Genomic DNA, 21,877 nt, shown 5'->3' with positions numbered 1-21,877 from the left:
CAAGACAGAAAACAGTGCAGTAAACTAAGTTATAACAAAGAAAGTAATATCCAAACAGTAAAATCAGCAAACAGAACTCTGAACTATGGAGTCCCACAGGGAAGTACAATTGAACCATTTTTGTTTCTAGCATATATTAATGACACATAACACAGCCACAAAACACAAAATAGTGAACTATGCTGATGACATATCATTTATTATCTGGGACCATACTGAGTAGCTAGCATTCCAAAGCAATAAAGAGAACTCTGAAATGATAACAGAATATCTAATAATGAACAAACTTACTCTGAATAAGGGCAAGACCGTACTAATAAAATTCTTGTTGAATTATAATAATATTCATATTGGATTACTTTCTGCAGATGAAACATCTGATAAACATAAATTTTTAGGGATTTTGATTGACGAACATCTCAATGGAAAGAGCATATCAGCTACATCTGTAAAAAGGTTACTAACAATATTTATTTTCTAAAACTTCTTGCAAATATATACTACCCCCCCGCCCCCACACACACAGAGGCATACAATCCTTAAACACATGTACTACAGTTTAAGTCGCTCACATTTGCAATATATGACTGAGATTTGGGGTGGAGCACCCATAGTCTACATGGATAGGGTTTTCAGGTTTCAAAATAGAACAGTTAGGATAATCGCTAATACAAGCAAACGCCAGTACTGTGGGGACTACTTCCTAAATTATAATTTACTAACTGTGTATTCATTGTATGTCCTTAACACCATATGTTTGTAAAAGAAAATTATGAAATAAGTATAATGAACAGAGACATAAATAATTACAATACATGAACCAGTTGGGACTATCATAGGATACTGACTAATAAAAGAGCTACAGGTCACAGTCCCTTCAAAATTGGGAGACAATTCTGTAACAAGTTTCCAAATAATATACAGCATTCAAATACAATATTTCTAAGGACAAATGAAACAGTTGTTAATTGACAGATATTTATACTAACTTAAAGAACTCTGAGCTGCAATACAGATAGTTCTACTTTTGTATACTGCAGTATATTACTGACAGTAAATATTTATATAAGAGTATATAAGGTGCCACTTAGGTATATTTTAACTACATGTAAGGCATGATTTCATTGCAAAAAAAAGGAGATGACACCCAACACTGTGAAGTTAATATGGACAAATAAAGATTATTATTATTATTAAGACATTGTTAGTGGTAAATACAAACTGGGATTCAGCTACGCTAATAAGTTTTGGTGGACACATGATGAAGTTGCTTCCTCAGCAGTGGTGTGCACTGAGCTGCTTGTTTTTCTGACTGTAGCAATGGAGTAAAATGTTCTTATGAATCATATCAGTGCATTATTGTCTGAGCCATTTCCCATGCCATCATATGTTCATTAGTTATGTGATGAATATATGAATTTGATAAGCATAATTCTCATATTTTAGAAACTGAAAAAATATTTATTTTGCTACATGCTGTTCATTTACAGGTCTTTATTCTGTATAAATGACTAATTATTCCTATTCATGAACTCTCATGAACTCCTCTGCTGTACAGAAGGAATTGTTAAAAAGAATTATCTTTAATCAACACTGAAAACTCTTCTGTTATCTTTTGGATATTTTAATTCAAGGAGTAGACTGTCAAAGAGTTTTGTAGCTACATATTTTAACTCTTTCCATGCCAATGTTAGATTCATTACAGGGTAATGGAGATCATTTTTCCTTCTTGTGTTGTACTTGTGAATATCTCTGTTACTCTCAAACTTAAACAGACTGTAGATAACAGACTTCACAAGTGATTAAATATACATTTAGGCTGTGGTTAATATTTACAGCTGCTGAAAGAGATGCCTACATGATGTATGTATGTGATCCTGATAACTAATACTAATTACTTTTTTTTGTACAATGAATCCTTTGCCTGTGAAAGGAGTTACCCCAAAATGTTATCCCATAAGACATCATTGAATGAATATACACAAAATATGTTAACGCACTGACTTCTGTATCCCCAAAGTTGGAAATTATTCTCATGGTAGAAGCAGCTGAACCTAAAGACTTTAGCAGGTCTAGTATGGTTTTTTTTCCAGTCTAAGTTTCATCAGGAGAAAGAAAACTGGCGTTCTACGGATCGGAGCATGGAATGTCAGATCCCTTAATTGGGCAGGTAGGTTAGAAAATTTAAAAAGGGAAATGGATAGGTTAAAGTGAGATATAGTGGGAATTAGTGAAGTTCGGTGGCAGGAGGAACAAGACTTTTGGTCAGGTGAATACAGGGTTATAAATACAAAATCAAATAGGGGTAATGCAGGAGTAGGTTTAATGATGAATAAAAAAATAAGAGTATGGGTAAGCTACTAGAAACAGCATAGTGAACACATTATTGTGGCCGAGATAGACACGAAGCCCACGCCTTCTACAGTAGTACAAGTTTATATGCCAACTAGCTCTGCAGATGATGAAGAAATTGATGGAATGTATGATGAGATAAAAGAAATTATTCAGATAGTGAAGGGAGATGAAAATTTAATAGTCATGGGTGACTGGAATTCGAGAGTAGGAAAACGGAGAGAAGGAAACGTAATAGGTGAATATAGATTGGGGGTAAGAAATGAAAGAGGAAGCCACCTGGTAGAATTTTACACAAAGCATAACTTAATCATAGCTAACACTCGGTTCAAGAATCATGAAAGAAGGTTGTATACTTAAATTGTAAGACATTTCCAGGGGCAGATGTGGACTCTGACCACAATCTATTGGTTATGAACTGTAGATTAAAACAGAAGAAACTGCAAAAAGGTAGGAATTTAAGGAGATGGGACCTGGATAAATTGACTAAACCAGAGGTTGTACAGAGTTTCAGGGAGAGCATAAGGGAACAACTGACAGGAATGGGGGGAAGAAATACAGTAGAAGAAGAATGGGTAGCTATGAGGGATGAAGTAGAGAAGGCAGCAGAGGATCAAGTAGGTAAAAAGACAAGGGCTAGTAGAATTCCTTGGGTAACAGAAGAAATATTGAATTTAATTGATGAAAGGAGAAAATATAAAAAAACAGTAAATGAAGCAGGCAAAAAAGAATAGAAACGTCTCAAAAATGAGATCTACAGGAAGTGCAAAATGGCTAAGCAGGGATGGCTGGAGAACAAATGTAAGGATGTAGAGGCTAATCTCACTAGGTGTAAGATAGATACTGCCAACAGGAAAATTAAAGAGACCTTTGGAGAAAAGAGAACCACTTGTATGAATATCAAGAGCTCAGATGGAAATCCAGTTCTAAGCAAAAAATGGAAACCAGGAAGGTGGAAGGAGTATATAGAGGGTCTACACAAGTGCGATGTACTTGAGGACAATATTATGGAAATGAAAAAGGATGTAGATGAAGATGAAATGGGAGATATGATATTGCACGAAGAGTTTGACAGAGCACTGAAACGCCTGAGTCGAAGCAAGGCCCCAGTAGTAGACAACATTCCATTGGAATTACTGACAGCCTTGGGAGAACCAGTCCTGACAAAACTCTACCATCTCATGAGCAAGATGTATGAGACAGACGAAATACCCCCATACTTCAAGAAGGATATAATAATTCCAATCCCAAAGAAAGCAGGTGTTGACAGATGTGAAAATTACCGAACCATCAGTTTAACAAGTCACAGCTGCAAAATACTAACGTGAGTTCTTTACAGACGAATGGAAAAACTGGTAGAAGCCGACCTCTGGGAAGACCACTTTGGATTCCGTAGAAATATTGGAACACGTGAGGCAATATTGACCCTATGACTTCTCATAGAAGATAGGTTCAAGAAAGGCAAATGTTTATAGCATTTGTAGACTTAGAGAAAGCTTTTGACAGTGTTGACTGGAATACTCTCTTTCAAATTCTGAAAGTGGAAGGGGTCAAATACAGGGAGCGAAACGCTATTTACAATTTGTACAGAAACCAGATGGCAGTTATAAGAGTCGAGGGACATGAAAGGGAAGCAGTGGTTGGGAAGGGAGTGAGACAGGGTTGTAGCCTCTCCCCAATGTTATTCAATCTGTATATTGAGCAAGCAGTAAAGGAAACAAAAGAAAAATTCAGAGTAGGTATTAAAATCCATGGAGAAGAAATGAAAACTTTGAGGTTCGCCGATGACACTGTAATTCTATCAGAGACAGCAAAGGACTTGGAAGATCAATTGCATGGAATGGACAGTGCATTGAAAAGAGGATTTAAGATAAACATCAACAAAAGCAAAATGAGGATAATGAAATGTAGTCGAATTAAGTCGGGTGATGCTGAGGAATTTGATTAGGAAATGAGATACTTAAAGTAGTAAAGGAGTTTTGTTATTTGGGGAACAAAATAACTGATGATGGTCGAAGTAGAGAGGATATAAAATGTAGACTGGCAATGGCAAGGAAAGCGTTTCTGAAGAAGAGAAATTTGTTAACATCGAGTATAGATTTAAGTGTCAGGAAGTCATTTCTGAAAGTATTTGTATGGAGTGTAGCCATGCATGGAAGTGAAACATGGACGATAAATAGTTTGGACAAAAAGAAAATAGAAGCGTTTGAAATGTGGTGCTACAGAAGAATGCTGAAGATTAGATGTGTAGATCACATCACTGATGAGGAAGTATTGCATAGAACTGGGGAGTAGAGGAGTTTGTGGCACAACTTGACTATAAGAAGGGATCGGTTGGTAGAACATGCTCTGAGGCATCAAGGGATCATCAATTTAGTACTGGAGGGCAGCATGGAGGGTAAAAATCGTAGAGGGAGACCAAGAGATGAATACACTAAGCAGATTCAGAAGGATGTAGGTTGTGGTAGGTACTGTGAGATGAAGCTTGCACAGGATAGAGTAGCGTGGAAAGCTGCACCAAACCAGTCCCAGGACTGAAGACCACAACAACAACAACTTAGTTTCATCAACCTGCACGCCTAAATGCTTATATCCAGGGTTGCCACAAGTTTCCCAAGTGAAATTCCCTGATTTCCAGGCAAGTTTTATCATTTTCCCCTGACAAATTTTGAGATCTCAAGGGTAAGTTAAGAGGTATTTGCCGCCACAGCACAAGAAACAATAGTGCAAATGAGGAAATATCTAAAAAAAACTTTCAAGCAGATGGCATTTTCTGATGTGAGAAAAAATTTTTAAGTACTAATATCAATATCTTTCATAATGAACTGTTTTTAGATGGAGAAAGCAAGCCAAACGGTATATGTGCTTCATTAAGACAACTGATGTTTTTTCATTTCAATAAAATGAAACACATTTGATGACAAAAATACACATTTTCTCGGAGTTGCAAGACATTTAAAATACCTTTACTGATTAACCTCAGAAAAAAGTAGACCTCTTGAAATGGAGGGAAAGAATTGTGTAAACCAAAACTGTAGGTGACCACTACTACTATGTTCATTATCACTGGTTATTACCCACTGTGTTATATCTATTTTTTAAAGGTATTTTGTGATTTTTCTTTCAAGAAACATATGAGTACATAGCGTACAAACTGCCGGCAACTGACACAATTTTCTTGTTCTTAATGTCCATACTTTCTAAGATACTTTTGAAGTGTCAAAATGTACTAGAACAAATAAAATGTCTATAAAATGCCACACTGTACAACATACTTGAGGTGAGACAATCGCAGTTCCTGAAATCAATTGCTCATGGCCTCTGGCCAGCTGAGGAACACCGCAGTCCTGGGACCATGGATAAACCATGAAAATCTGCTGCATTATACCACACATGAACAGACCGGCCTGCTGGCAGATTGGTGAGACTAGATCCGATGGGCAGGGCCTGCACATTAGTGCAAACCGAATGACTTCAGATCGGCGGGGCCAATCCAAAATTTGTCTAACTTATTAAAAGAAAAGGAGTTACAGATGCATGTAGAAGCTTGACCTCAGAAACGGCCTGTGATTTGGGTCTGTTGCGGAAATCCACTCCAGTGGCCAAACACTCATGAGCCACTGACAGCATGTTGATGAAATGAGACCACAGTGGTCAATACATGCACCAGATAACTTGTTCAAATACTCTGAGAATTAATAATAATGAGGATGGCAGCAACTTACAGTGGAGATGGTTGCTGAGCTGCAGACAGGCACATAGAAAAGACATTCACACTCTCACAACTAAATTTTCAGCCATATCTTTTGTCAGAAAACAAGAGCATACACACATTCACACAATCACTCAGGCACAACTTACACACACTTGACTGTCGTCTCCAGCTTCTACAGTCTCTGAGAATCAGATCCAAACAAACCACTCCTCACGCCTCCCTGCCTCTTGTTGAGGCCAGTGGCAAGAAGTGGTGGCAGCACTGACTGTAAGCTGAGGGAAATGGTAGGAAGGGCAGAAGCAATAAGTAGCAATAAGATAGTAGGGAAGCGGGGAACGTACTCAGCTGCACCCAGCCAGCGACGATGCATGACACTTCAGTAAACAAACCATTTCATCCACTGAGACGAAGAAGAGATTTTTTCCAGTGTTTTTTCTTCAAATTTCCCAGATATTTCGCTGATGTGTTTGAAATTCTCTGATAATCCCCAATTTCCAGAACCTGTCATAACCCTGCTATCATTTGCAAACAGGACTAAATCTGCTAATTGATTCAAATAAAGTGGTAGATCGTTATCATAAAACAAGAACAGTGGTTGGAAAATGGTCAGACCCTGAGGGACTTCCACTGTAATTTTTCCCCATGCAGATGGTGCAGTATCCCTCACTGTGTTATGCAAACAGATTAGCATAATTTTCTGCATTGTGATTATTAACTAAGGACTGAATGGGGTATGTGCAGAACTATGTATTCCAAATAAATTTCACTTCCCCAATAGAACATTATGATTGAGATAATCAGATTCCTTTGATAAATCACAGAAGATCCCAATTGGTGATATTCTGCAATGTGCACAGTAAACGTACAAGTATCTGATTTGGTACAGTGGTATTTTTGAAATCCAATCTGCCATTTGTCAAATATTGTATTACTACACAAGTGGGTGACAACCTGGAGAATATTACCTTCTCAAATATTTTAGAATATGGTGTAAGAAGTGACACTGGGTGTTAGTTATTGTCATCTATGGAATCACCATTCTTATGGTGAGGCCTCACAATGACATATCTTGATCCGGCTGGTAAAATGCTCTGAATTAACTATGCACTTCATAAGGTACTACGAATGTCATGTGTTATACGGCCAAAGTTTATCTGTGTCTTACTGGAGATGATATCGACCCCGTATCATCATTTATTTTTTAGAGTCTTCATGATCATTTGTATTTCAGGTGGAGACGTGGGACTAAATTTTAATTTCACTAAATGTTCTCTGTATAACTTCTTTGGTCTACTGTTCTGCTTTCTCTTCTGAACTATTTGCACCAATTTTCTCACATATTTTTAAAAAGTAGTTATTAAAGCTATCCATTACAAATGAACTGTCCTTTAACAGTAAGATTCCAGCTGCTTCACACTTACTATATGTATAGGAAATCTATTATCAATCAGAGTGGTATAAAGATGTAATGCTCGAAGCTTGTTCTTTTATAAACGGTATTGTGCCTTAACTTTGCTTTTTATTATGCTTTAAGATGTGTTAAACACAAATAATGTCATAAATGGCCAGTTTCCTAGGCTCACATTGCTTGTATGTGACTAGGTCTCAAAGTTCTGATGCAGCTGGTAAAGAAATGTATCTGGTATCATAGACTGGACCGAGTGACCGTTGGAGGACAGCTCTGACAGTCCCACTGACCAGAGTAATTGATGAACATCCTGTGGAATGCAATGGATATTGTGTGAAATGTGTGCATGGGAATTACTCTGCTTAAAAAGTGAATCTTATTCATGCTCCACATAGGGCAATATAATAGGCTTGATGATGCTCTGAAAGTATCCAGCATTGTTCAGAGTTCCCGCAACAAATACCAGTGGCTCACTATCATTATAGGTTATCAGAGAGGAGTGTATGAATGCGGGGTGAGTGTATTTAGAGTAATTAGGAAGGGACATTTGTGGATGTGGGGCAAGAGCTAGCACAGATTTGGGCCAGATTATGGGATCAAAGAATGTGTTGCAAGGACAATCCCCATCTACATAATTTAGAGAAGTTCCATCCCTGCCCTGACCCTTACTTCACCAATCCTGCTCTGAGAAGTTCTTCTCTGCAGCCTTCCTCTTCCTCTCTTCTATCTCCCCCATCTCAACTCATTCCCCCACGTCACTGTGCATTATGTACAGCCCCCCCCCCCCCCCCTCTCCAGTCTGTGGCTAAAATAAGCTCACCTGTGCCTGAAGTCATCCCCTCCAGCTGTCAGCCACTTTTTACCAAACTTCCCTTCGAATCTCTGCCTTCATTCTTTTCATTTATTCACCAACCACTAATAATGTACATGATACGGGTATTGACATGTATACAATAATGAAATTTTACATTAAAATTTATAAATTACATTTATATATTAAATTAAAAATTAAATGTTTGGTTTTGGACACAACACTATTACAGAACATCATAAACACAGCTGTTGATTACTAGATTCTGTAAATACCTCTTAAAGGAGTTGTAAGGTACATCTCTCATTGCCAGGAGAAGTTTATTACATAGCTTTCAGCCAGTATATTTGAGACTATTTTGTGACTTACTTAATCTAGTATATTCTAAGTCAATGTCATTTCTGTTGCTTGTTACATAACATGGTGGAGAACTTAAATTCTCTGGCTGTTTTCTTTTTTATTGAGAGGAGACAGGCTTTACTATAGAGGGAAAGAACACTTCATATCTTTAGCTCTTAGAAATGCTGCCAGCATGACTGTTTAGAGATGCCTGTAATTGTTCTCACTGACATCCCCACCCTCCCCCCACCATATAAACATTATTTATTCACCAGAAGAATTACCCCATTGTCTGAGACAATGTAGCCATTCGGGTGCTTGTCCATGTATGTGTACTTAATAACTCCAAAGAAAGCAAACACTGTTCAGTCTTGTTTATGTGCCTATTAATGACTCAGCACTTCAACTACTCAAAAAAGCAGTAAACATTATTCATTTGAAGGTACTAAAGATGAGAATCTGTTGACAGCTAAGCTAGAAACAACTGGAAATGCTGACTGGGAGAGATGTTCATTGCATATCACTTTAATACAAACATAACGACAGAACCTTTATTGACATGCAAATTTATTTTATATGCTTGTAAAATGATTACCTCTCTTGAATCTATAGCATCATTCATGATCTGTATCCATCCTTTGAATGTTGCAACTTGAAAGAGGCATAAGTAGGCTTTTCCAACATGATCAAAATTCATCGGTGAATTCACCCAAGTGTAATTTTCTGCCAAACAAGAGTTCTTGTCTGGGATAATTTCATGACTTAATGTAGTGTCGTTGGAGTCTTGACACTGCAAATTATATTATACATCAGATTTATGTAGTAAGAAAAAATCATCAACACTTATATAAAACATCACATTATCAGTTGCATAAAAGAATTTCAAACAAAACATTGGATTACAACTACATGTTTAGAAATTTTCTTTCTTAATTGATGTCACTAATATTGGATGCACAATTTCAATTTAATGTTTCTCCCTGTTACTTTGAGGTCAACAGTAACACAAACTTTTACACAGTAGGGGAAAATCAGTCCTATGTTATCACCTTTCCAGCAACATTCCTATGCATTTGAACTCCTGTACAATGTAATAAACACCTTTTTTAAGTTAAACAATGGCCACAAGCCACACATACTTGTACATTGTCCTTTCTATAATTCTACTAAAAAATAATGGTTTTAATACATGTTTACAATTAATGTCACAAAGTTAAATGCTTATAAATGTTTGAGACATATCTGGCACGACTCATCAAATATTAAACACATTTCATGAATTGTATTCCCCAAAAAATTATATATAAGAAATTATTTTCTTCAATGCAAGAAACAGACACATTTTTGAATCAGTGAAAAATAATGAAAAGATGTGTCTGAAAGGACAGAGTTAAAAAAATGTTACTGGATTAAGGACAACAAGCAAAAACAATAGACTTGGTTTCCACTATAACATTTTACAATAAAATTGAATTAGCATCTATATCTGACTACCTATATTATAAATTAAAGTCTCCTGCTGCAGTTTCTGTCTGTATGTTCAGGCTAATCTCAGGAATTACAACAGGGATTTCAATACAGTTTACACTAATAGAATGATTCATCAGGAAAGTTTGTGTATATAATTTATTACCATTAAGTAGTGATGTGTGTGTAATATATATATTGCTATCTATTCTGTATTTCATTGGCATCTGGAGTGACATCTCATGGAAATGATGGGATGACAAAAAGGTCAGCTACACTGGAAATGGTATCTGCCAGGAAAAGTAGAAAAGTAAATGGCTGCTGTAACTCCAAAGAGCAACAAACCTTGATCAGAATCTATGTCAATCCTGATGGTCTAGCATTAAGGCGCATGCCTGTAAACCGAAAGGCCACAATACGAATCCCAGATGGAGCATGGATTTTTCAGTCTGCGTTTTAACGCAGCATTCATCTCTCAATGGCTTCAAGATTCACCAGAAACAACATGTCGTTCAGATTACATGTACAAGTGTAGGCTTTGTTTCCTCAGTTGGTTAACTGGTGTAGGTTAGAGGCATGAAAGTCAAGGAAGGGCATCCCATTAAAAGACTTGTACCAGGTCATTGAGCCACTCAAAATTATTACTGCCAGAATCTATACTATCTTCTTCTTCTAAACGTATTATAAACTGAAGTCATCCCACCACATTTTTTTCTCTGTACATGAAGGCTAATTTCAGGAAATACTGTTAAGTATTTTGACACAATTTTCACTAATACTTAGACATCTTCACAAGGAAGGTATGTGTGTATAATTTCTTATCACTATGTCACACAGGTTGTCTGGTGGTAGACATTTTGTGCTAGCTGTATGAAGCAAAGGTGGGTTGCTAGTATAATAGATTTTTCAGCAGACTAAGTGTTTTCTGTTTTCTTCAGCCATCTCCTGAAAGCCAGCCAGTAGCAGAAAGGAGTTTAATGTCTCAAATAATGATTCTAAAACAATAGCCTCATTCATAGAAATCTTCACTGCCTCATTTCAGTGTAGTTCAAACGCAGTAGTCCGTATAATGTGCAGAGTACCCCCGAGAACCTCCCGCCATACGCTCTTTAAAAAACTTGGAATACTTTCCACAACATGCCAGTATATTTTCTCCCTAATGAGTTTCTTGGCTGACAATCCTGCCCACTATGAAACCAATGAAAGCTTCCATTATCACAATACAAGAAAGACGGCTGACCTCCACTTTGAACTAAAAAGTACTCGGGTACAGAAAGGAGTGCATTACTCCAGTGTCAAAATATTTAACTTATTACCGAGCTATATAAAAAGTCTACGTAGTAACAGTGCATCATTCAAAAACAATCTAAAGACATATTTAATCGAGGAAAATGTTTTACTCACTTGATGAATACTTCAACAGAGAAAAGTAGTCTTTGTATGTATTTATATTTACTGTTGTTTGTTATATGTTCTTTTTGTTCCTATTTGTAACCATATACTTACTGTGACAAATAGGCTTTTGCAATGTCATAAACTTTGCATAATGTATTATTCCTACAACTTTATTTTAGTTCATTATTATTTTTGCAAGTCTTATGTAATTTATGTCTAGTTCTGCTCTTGTAAACTAATTGATACCATAGTCTGTGAACATATATTACTCAAGTTGTTCTACATCGTAGCGTCATACGCATAACAGGATCTATGGAATTTGTAGATAAAAATTTCGGTCTGAAAAGCTGATCATCCCCAAGAAACGATACTGTTGGTTGCAGAGAAAAATTTTTACAGCACTAGGAAAATATGCACCATTGTTAATAATATCATATTTTTAGATTTCAGTTACATCTATAAAATGGAACTTTGAAATAACTGATACAAGCAATTGCAGGTATTTGTTGCCCACAACAGCCTTGCTAAAGATTATGCATACAAACAACTCCTTAATTTATTTTCCTATAAGTCAGAAGACTGATACAAGCAATTGCAGGTATTTGTTTCCCACAACAGCCTTAAAAGTGCACAGAAAAATATATTTTAAAGCTACTGATTTCTAGTTTTTGTGAAACTAGGTCCTTGTTTCAAGTGGTATCAGCATATGTAATGAAACGAAAATGTGATTTTTAACATATGGTTACCCAAGGCACCTCATTTACCATTAACAACATTGAAGAGAACAATCTTTTACCCAGTCACATAAATACAATAGCCAGGACATGCAATGAACATATATCCCAAGACTGTTAAAATCCCTCCACTTGTCCTGATTGTAAATTAACCCTTAATTCTATTTCCCAATCCACAATCACTTTCCTGTGTAACAATTGCAACCAAGTCCTATAAAGTTTAGAGCACGCCAGAAAATAGCTTCCGGTTTCATGTAGCATGGGAAGTAGTGGGGAGAACAGAACAGTCACTACACTGACTCACTGGTCAGGGTGCTTAGTGCCATGATAACAAGAAAGCTACATTACTTCTCATTTGCCTACAGTAGCTGTTCAAAATGAGCAATAAACTAAAACTGCTGCCAAATGTGGCATCTATACCATAATACAGGTTTTATCAGCAACAAAATCTCAAAGCTGGTGACATTAATTGTGAAATCTGTGTTGTAGGTCTGAATGTGATGAGTGAAAGTGTTGTGTGTCAATAATGTCATCTGTTTATAAGTAGCAGGATGCACGTTCCTGATAATGACAGAAATGGCCATTTATCTGTAGTCAGCAATGGAATGTAAATTGGAAAAAAAGCTATGAAAGTTTGCACTTCGTGAGATCACAACTGTAAGACAACTTCACATGTATTTCTTAGAGTGTTTCACATGACACAGAGGCCATTACTTAGGGTACCACAAGTTCTTTGATCACAGGGTTCTAAACTTGTAGTGTCACAAAATTATTGACAATGAAACTCATATTTCTAATGTTTATGCAATTACAGCTAATGTCAAACTTAGTTATCATTTGTAATTCAGTTTCTCAGAAACGGGTATAGGTATCAAGTTGAAATTTATGTCACGCACTAAGTCAGTAGTCCCTTGGTGCTGTAAATAATTTAGCTTCTAACTCAATGCAATCAAAAGTTAATGCCATACATGTCGCATATTTTGAGACTCATAAACTCACTCTTTGAAACCTATACATGTATTATCTACTTACATTTTGGACCTGGTAGTGTAGCAGTAAAGTGAATGAAAGGAAGCCACAAGTTCACAGGATCAAATCTTGGTTGTACCATGGATTTTTCGGTCTTCATTTTAACCTACCCTTCATCTCTCAACTATGGGTGGAGTCACCAGAAACAACACATTTCAGATTCCACAGTAAACTGTAGGTCCCCCTTGCCCGGTTGGATAAGTGGGGTGGTTTAGCGACTTGGAATTCACCGAAGTGGCATCCTTTGTGAACTGTGTTTTATGTAACAGTGATATAGAACAGTCAAAATTTTAATTTTTCACAGTTAGCCACCTTTTTGTAGAAATTATCACTGACACTGCATTTTGATGAATATATATATATATATATATATATATATATATATATATATATATATATATATATATATATATACGGTTATAATAGAAGGAAACATTCCACGAAGGAAAAATATATTTAAAAACAAAGATGATGTGACTTACCAAATGAAAGTGCTGGCAGGTCGACAGACACACAAACAAACACAAACATACACACAAAATCCAAGCTTTCGCAACCAACGGTTGCCTCGTCAGGAAAGAGGGAAGGAGAAGGAAAGACAAAAGGATATGGGTTTTAAGGGAGAGGGTAAGGAGTCATTCCAATCCCGGGAGCGGAAAGACTTACCTTAGGGGGAAAAAAGGACAGGTATACACTCGCACACACACACATATCCATCCACACATACACAGACACAAGCAGACATTTGTAAATATATATATATATATAGTGCTGGCAAGTCGATAGACACACAAACGAACACAAACATACACACAAAATTCAAGCTTTCGCAACAAACTGTTGCCTCATCAGGAAAGAGGGAAGGAGAGGGAAAGACGAAAGGATGTGGGTTTTAAGGGAGAGGGTAAGGAGTCATTCCAGTCCCGGGAGCGGAAAGACTTACCTTAGGGGGAAAAAAGGACGGGTATACATACCTGAATTTTGTGTGTATGTTTGTGTTCGTTTGTGTGTCTGTCGACCTGCCAGCACTTTCATTTGGTAAGTCACACATCTTTGTTTTTAAGTATATTTTTCCTTCGTGGAATGTTTCCTTCTATATATATATATATATATATATATATATATATATATATATATATATATATATATATATATCTGCCCAAACTCTTTGCCTCTGTATATGTCTGCTTGTGCCTGTATATGTGTGGATGGATATGTGTGTGTGTGCGAGTGTATACCTGTCCTTTTTTCCCCCTAAGGTAAGTCTTTCCGCTCCCAGGATTGGAATGACTCCTTACCCTCTCCCTTAAAACCCAAATCCTTTCGTCTTTCCCTCTCCTTCCCTCTTTCCTGACGAGGCAACCGTTGGTTGCGAAAGCTAAAATTTTGTGTGTATGTTTGTGTTTGTTTGTGTGTGTATCGACGTGCCAGCGCTTTCGTTTGGTAAGTCAAACCATCTTTGTTTATATATATATATATATATATTTAAAAAGAAAGATGATGAGACTTACCAAACAAAAGCGCTGGCAGGTCGATAGACACACAAACAAACACAAACATACACACAAAATCTAGCTTTCGCAACCAATGGTTGCCTCGTCAGGAAAGAGGGAAGGAGAGGGAAAGACAAAAGGATTTGGGTTTTGGAGTCATTCCAGTCCCGGGAGCGGAAAGACTTACCTTAGGGGGAAAAAAGGACAGGTATACACTCGCACACACACACATATCCATCCTCATATACACAGACACAAGCAGACATTTGTAAAGGCAAAGAGTTTGGGCAGAGATGTCAGTCGGGGCGGATGTACAAAGGCAAAGATGATGTTAAAAGACAGGTGAGGTACGAGCGGCGGCAAATTGAGATTAGAAATTAGCGGAGATTGAGGCCTGGCGGATAGCGAGAAGAGAGGATATGCTGAAGGGCAAGTTCCCATCTCCGGAGTTCTGACAGGTTGGTGTTAGTGGGAAGTATCCAGATAACCCGGACGGTGTAACACTGTGCCAAGATGTGCTGGCCGTGCACCAAGGCATGTTTAGCCACAGGGTGATCCTCATTACCAACAAACACTGTCTGCCTGTGTCCATTCATGCGAATGGACAGTTTGTTGCTGGTCATTCCCACATAGAACGCTTCACAGTGTAGGCAGGTCAGTTGGTAAATCACGTGGGTGCTTTCACACGTGGCTCTGCCTTTGATCGTGTACACCTTCCGGGTTACAGGACTGGAATAGGTGGTGGTGGGAGGGTGCATGGGACAGGTTTTACACCGGGGGCGGTTACAGGGGTAGGAGCCAGAGGGTAGGGAAGGTGGTCTGGGGATTTCATAGGGATGAACTAAGAGGTTGCGAAGGTTAGGTGGACGGCGGAAAGACACTCTTGGTGGAGTGGGGAGGATTTCATGAAGGATGGATCTCATTTCAGGGCAGGATTTGAGGAAGTCGTATCCCTGCTGGAGAGCCACATTCAGAATCTGATCCAGTCCCGGAAAGTATCCTGTCACAAGTGGGGCACTTTTGGGGTTCTTCTGTGGAAGGTTCCGGGTTTGAGGAGATGAGGAAGTGGCTCTGGTTATTTGCTTCTGTACCAGGTCGGGAGGGTAGTTACGGGATGCAAAAGCTGTTTTCAGGTTGTTGGTGTAATGGTTCAAGGATTCCGGACTGGAGCAGATTCGTTTGCCACGAAGACCTAGGCTGTAGGGAAGGGACCGTTTGATGTGGAATGGGTGGCAGCTGTCATAATGGAGGTACTGTTGCTTGTTGGTGGGTTTGATGTGGACGGACGTGTGAAGCTGGCCATTGGACAGGTGGAGGTCAACGTCAAGGAAAGTGGCATGGGATTTGGAGTAGGACCAGGTGAATCTGATGGAACCAAAGGAGTTGAGGTTGGAGAGGAAATTCTGGAGATCTTCTTCACTGTGAGTCCAGATCATGAAAATGTCATCAATAAATCTGTACCAAACTTCGGGTTGGCAGGCCTGGGTAACCAAGAAGGCTTCCTCTAAGCGACCCATGAATAGGTTGGCATACGAGGGGGCCATCCTGGTACCCATGGCTGTTCCCTTTAATTGTTGGTATGTCTGGCCTTCAAAAGTGAAGAAGTTGTAGGTCAGGATGAAGCTGGCTAAGGTAATGAGGAAAGAGGTTTTAGGTAGGGCGGCAGGTGATCGGCGTGAAAGGAAGTGCTCCATCGCAGCGAGGCCCTGGACATGCGGAATATTTGTGTATAAGGAAGTGGCATCAATGGTTACAAGGATGGTTTCCGGGGGTAACAGACTGGGTAGGGATTCCAGGCGTTCAAGAAAGTGGTTGGTGTCTTTGATGAAGGATGGGAGACTGCATGTAATGAGTTGAAGGTGTTGATCTACGTAGGCAGAGATGCGTTCGGTGGGGGCTTGGTAACCAGCTACAATGGGACGGCCGGGATGATTGGGTTTGTGAATTTTGGGAAGAAGGTAGAAGGTAGGGGTGCGGGGTGTTGGTGGGGTCAGGAGGTTGATGGAGTCGGGTGAAAGGTTTTGTAGGGGGCCTAAGGTTCTGAGGATTCCTTGAAGCTCCGCCTGGACATCAGGAATGGGATTGCCTTGGCAAACTTTGTAAGTAGTGTTGTCTGAAAGCTGACGCAGTCCCTCAGTCACATACTCCCGACGATCAAGTACCACAGTTGTGGAACCCTTGTCAGCCGGAAGAATGATGATGGATCGGTCAGCCTTCAGATCACGGATAGCCTGGGCTTCAGCAGTGGTGATGTTGGGAGTAGGATTAAGGTTTTTTAAGAAGGATTGAGAGGCAAGGCTGGAAGTCAGAAATTCCTGGAAGGTTAGGAGAGGGTGATTTTGAGGAAGAGGAGGTGGGTCCCGCTGTGACGGAGGACGGAACTGTTCCAGGCATGGTTCAATTTGGATAGTGTCTTGGGGAGTTGGATCATTAAAAAACCCAAATCCTTTTGTCTTTTGTCTTTCCCTCTCCTTCCCTCTTTCCTGACGAGGCAACCATTGGTTGTGAAAGCTAGATTTTGTGTGTATGTTTGTGTTTGTTTGTGTGTCTATCGACCTGCCAGCGCTTTTGTTTGGTAAGTCTCATCATCTTTCTTTTTAAATATATTTTTCCCACGTGGAACGTTTCCCTCTATTATATATATATATATAATAGAGGGAAACATAATGTCTGCTTGTATATATATATATATATATATATATATATAATGTCTGCTTGTGTCTGTGTATGTGTGGATGGATATGTGCGTGTGTGCAAGTGTATACCTGTCCTTTTTTCCCCCTAAGGTAAGTCTTTCCGCTCCCGGGATTGGAATGACTCCTTACCCTCTCCCTTAAAACCCATATCCTTTTGTCTTTCCTTCTCCTTCCCTCTTTCCTGACGAGAAATGCTGAGAGAAATGCTTCAAATTCCATTCTGAGAACTACAAACTTCAAAGCATGACTGCTTCTGTGGATTTTTCCCCTTCATTACAATACAGATGGATAAAGCCTATTAAACACAATTGTCACCAGAATGAATTTTCATTCTGCAGCAGAGTGTGCATGGATAGCTAAGTTAATAGAGCATTTGCCTGTGACAGGCAAGGTTCTGGTTTGAATCCTAGTCCAGCAAACAGTTTCAAACTAGGAGGAACTTTTATAGTTCTGACCTTTGAGGAGATATGCTAATGAGGAGAGAAATCCACAGTTAAGGGCATAGCGCCATACCATCTCATCCAACAAACCAAAAAAGGTAATCCAAACTCCACTAGCCTGAAAGTTTATCCAGTTTTGGACACTACAGGAATCTTACTTGTAAATTATATGGAACATGAGAGGACAATCAATATTGATATTCCCGAGGACATGCAGCTCTACTGTATGATTAAATGATGATGGCGTCCTCTTGGGTAAAATATTCCGGAGGTAAAATAGTCCCCCATTCGGATCTCCGGGCGGGGACTACTCAGGAGGATGTCGTTATCAGGAGAAAGAAAACTGGCGTTCTACGGATCGGAGCGTGGAATGTCAGATCCCTTAATCGGGCAGGTAGGTTAGAAAATTTAAAAAGGGAAATGGATAGGTTAAAGTTAGATATAGTGGGAATTAGTGAAGTTCGGTGGCAGGAGGAACAAGACTTTTGGTCAGGTGATTACAGGGTTATAAATACAAAATCAAATAGGGGTAATGCAGGAGTAGGTTTAATAATGAATAAAAAAATAGGAGTGCGGGTTAGCTACTACAAACAGCATAGTGAACGCATTATTGTGGCCAAGATAGACACAAAGCCCATGCCTACTACAGTAGTACAAGTTTATATGCCAACTACCTCTGCAGATGATGAAGAAATAGATGAAATGTATGACAAGATAAAAGAAATTATTCAGGTAGTGAAGGGAGACGAAAATTTAATAGTCATGGGTGACTGGAATTCGTCAGTAGGAAAAGGGAGAGAAGGAAACATAGTAGGTGAATATGGATTGGGGGGAAGGAATGAAAGAGGAAGCTGCCTTGTAGAATTTTGCACAGAGCATAACTTAATCATAGCTAATACTTGGTTCAAGAATCATAAAAGAAGGTTGTATACCTGGAAGAATCCTGGAGATACTAAAAGGTATCAGATAGATTATATAATGGTAAGACAGAGATTTAGGAACCAGGTTTTAAACTGTAAGACATTTCCTGGGGCAGATGTGGATTCTGACCACAATCTATTGGTTATGAACTGCAGATTGAAACTGAAGAAACTGCAAAAAGGTGGGAATTTAAGGAGATGGGACCTGGATAAACTGAAAGAACCAGAGGTTGTAGAGAGTTTCAGGGAGAGCATAAGGGAACAATTGACAGGAATGGGGGAAAGAAATACAGTAGAAGAAGAATGGGTAGCTCTGAGGGATGAAGTAGTGAAGGCAGCAGAGGATCAAGTAGGTAAAAAGACGAGGGCTAATAGAAATCCTTGGGTAACAGAAGAAATATTGAATTTAATTGATGAAAGGAGAAAATATAAAAATGCAGTAAATGAAGCAGGCAAAAAGGAATACAAACGTCTCAAAAATGATATCGACAGGAAGTGCAAAATGGCTAAGCAGGGATGGCTAGAGGACAAATGTAAGGATGTAGAGGCTTGTCTCACTAGAGGTAAGATAGATACTGCCTACAGGAAAATTAAAGAGACCTTTGGAGAGAAGAGAACCACTTGTATGAATATCAAGAGCTCAGATGGCAACCCAGTTCTAAGCAAAGAAGGGAAGGCAGAAAGGTGGAAGGAGTATATAGAGGGTTTATACAAGGGCGATGTACTTGAGGACAATATTATGGAAATGGAAGAGGATGTAGATGAAGACGAAATGGGAGATAAGATACTGCGTGAAGAGTTTTACAGAGCACTGAAAGACCTGAGTCGAAACAAGGCCCCGGGAGTAGACAACATTCCATTTGAACTACTGATGGCCTCGGGAGAGCCAGTCATGAAAAAACTCTACCATCTGGTGAGCACGATGTATGAGACAGGCGAAATACCCTCAGACTTCAAGAAGAATATAATAATTCCAATCCCAAAGAAAGCAGGTGTTGACAGATGTGAAAATTACCGAACTATCAGTTTAATAAGTCACAGCTGCAAAATACTAACGCGAATTCTTTACAGACGAATGGAAAAACTGGTAGAAGCCGACCTTGGGGAAGATCAGTTTGGATTCCGTAGAAATGTTGGAACACGTGAGGCAATACTGACCTTACGACTTATCTTAGAAGAAAGATTAAGAAAAGGCAAACCTACATTTCTAGCATTTGTAGACTTAGAGAAAGCTTTTGACAATGTTAACTGGAATACTCTCTTTCAAATTCTGAAGGTGGCAGGGGTAAAATACAGGGAGCGAAAGGCTATTTACAGTTTGTACAGAAACCAGATGGCAGTTATAAGAGTCGAGGGGCATGAAAGGGAAGCAGTGGTTGGGAAAGGAGTAAGACAGGGTTGTAGCCTCTCCCCGATGTTATTCAATCTGTATATTGAGCAAGCAGTAAAGGAAACAAAAGAAAAATTCGGAGTAGGTATTAAAGTTCATGGAGAAGAAGTAAAAACTTTGAGGTTCGCCGATGACATTGTAATTCTGTCAGAGACAGCAAAGGACTTGGAAGAGCAGTTGAACGGAATGGACAGTGTCTTGAAAGGAGGATATAAGATGAACATCAACAAAAGCAAAACGAGGATAATGGAATGTAGTCAAATTAAGTCGGGTGATGCTGAGGGAATTAGATTAGGAAATGAGACACTTAAAGTAGTAAAGGAGTTTTGCTATTTAGGGAGTAAAATAACCGATGATGGTCGAAGTAGAGAGGATATAAAATGTAGACTGGCAATGGCAAGGAAAGCGTTTCTCAAGAAGAGGAATTTGTTAACATCGAGTATAGATTTAAGTGTCAGGAAGTCATTTCTGAAAGTATTTGTATGGAGTGTAGCCATGTATGGAAGTGAAACATGGACGATAACTAGTTTGGACAAGAAGAGAATAGAAGCTTTCAAAATGTGGTGCTACAGAAGAATGCTGAAGATAAGGTGGGTAGATCACGTAACTAATGAGGAGGTATTGAATAGGATTGGGGAGAAGAGAAGTTTGTGGCACAACTTGACTAGAAGAAGGGATCGGTTGGTAGGACATGTTTTGAGGCATCAAGGGATCACAAATTTAGCATTGGAGGGCAGTGTGGAGGGTAAAAATCGTAGAGGGAGACCAAGAGATGAATACACTAAGCAGATTCAGAAGGATGTAGGTTGCAGTAGATACTGGGAGATGAAGAAGCTTGCACAGGATGGAGTAGCATGGAGAGCTGCATCAAACCAGTCTCAGGACTGAAGACCACAACAACAACAACAACATTGTGAAACATTAATAAAACTGAGAATAGCCATTCAAGACAACAAGACAAGCTACTGGTGTAGTGTATCTTGATGAAAATACTCAGCCAAACTCTGCCTCATAAACACTACAGTTCTTGTGTCAATTCAAGTGGGATATCTTCTAACATCCACCCTACAGCCCAGACTTGTTTCAAAGTGATTTACATCTCTTCAGACACATAAAGAGGTGGCTTTGTTCCCAACACTTTGACGCTTCCACAAACTGGCTGTAGAATTTTATGCAGAAGGAACTTCTCTACTTGTTGAGAGATACTGTTGAGCAACATTGTTGATAAACATAAAATTCAGTGGTTTGTGATGGCACTAAATACATGGGATATTGAATCCTACTACTGACAGCACTCTGAACAGCAACTACTATATGTGGGAAGCCTTACAGAGTGAAGTATAGGTTGTGCTTCAGGCAACTCAGTCTGTCATATTTCAATTGGACAATGGCTGGTCATGTTTCGTAAGTAATATACAGTTCTTTTTTAAAGTTTGGCATGCAAGGTCATCTGACTGACTGCCCATCAAACATGTCTGAGATATGACTGATTGGCAACAAGTTTGTCATGGTCCTCCAGTAAGCACTATTGATGCTCTCTGGACTTGGATACAAACAGCATAAAAGAAGATCCCAGAAACATATTCAGCTCTCTCTGTTCTTTATGCCTCTTATAGGATCCAACTGCAGCTGGTAAGGTGTTTGGGTGATAATGAACACAAAAAATGAGGGATCATGTACTACTCTCT

The 21,877-nt window shown here is 38.9% G+C and overlaps 1 protein-coding gene across 1 annotated transcript in view; it reads right to left on the bottom strand.

The window, feature by feature from the left end:
* Positions 1-21,877, bottom strand: part of LOC126095773 (sodium channel protein para) — a 923,047-nt gene that overhangs the window by 179,305 nt on the left and 721,865 nt on the right. The window contains exon 27 of the mRNA XM_049910580.1: positions 9,221-9,415. Within this exon, the coding sequence (XP_049766537.1) occupies positions 9,221-9,415 (195 nt within the window). The remainder of the gene's footprint in view (positions 1-9,220; positions 9,416-21,877) is intronic.

The sequence above is a fragment of the Schistocerca cancellata genome, chromosome 8 (assembly GCF_023864275.1).
Source record: "Schistocerca cancellata isolate TAMUIC-IGC-003103 chromosome 8, iqSchCanc2.1, whole genome shotgun sequence".
NCBI classification, from domain to species: Eukaryota; Metazoa; Arthropoda; class Insecta; order Orthoptera; family Acrididae; genus Schistocerca; species Schistocerca cancellata.
The sequence above is the reverse complement of the archived record's forward strand: the minus strand, read 5'-3'. Positions and strand labels throughout refer to the sequence as shown.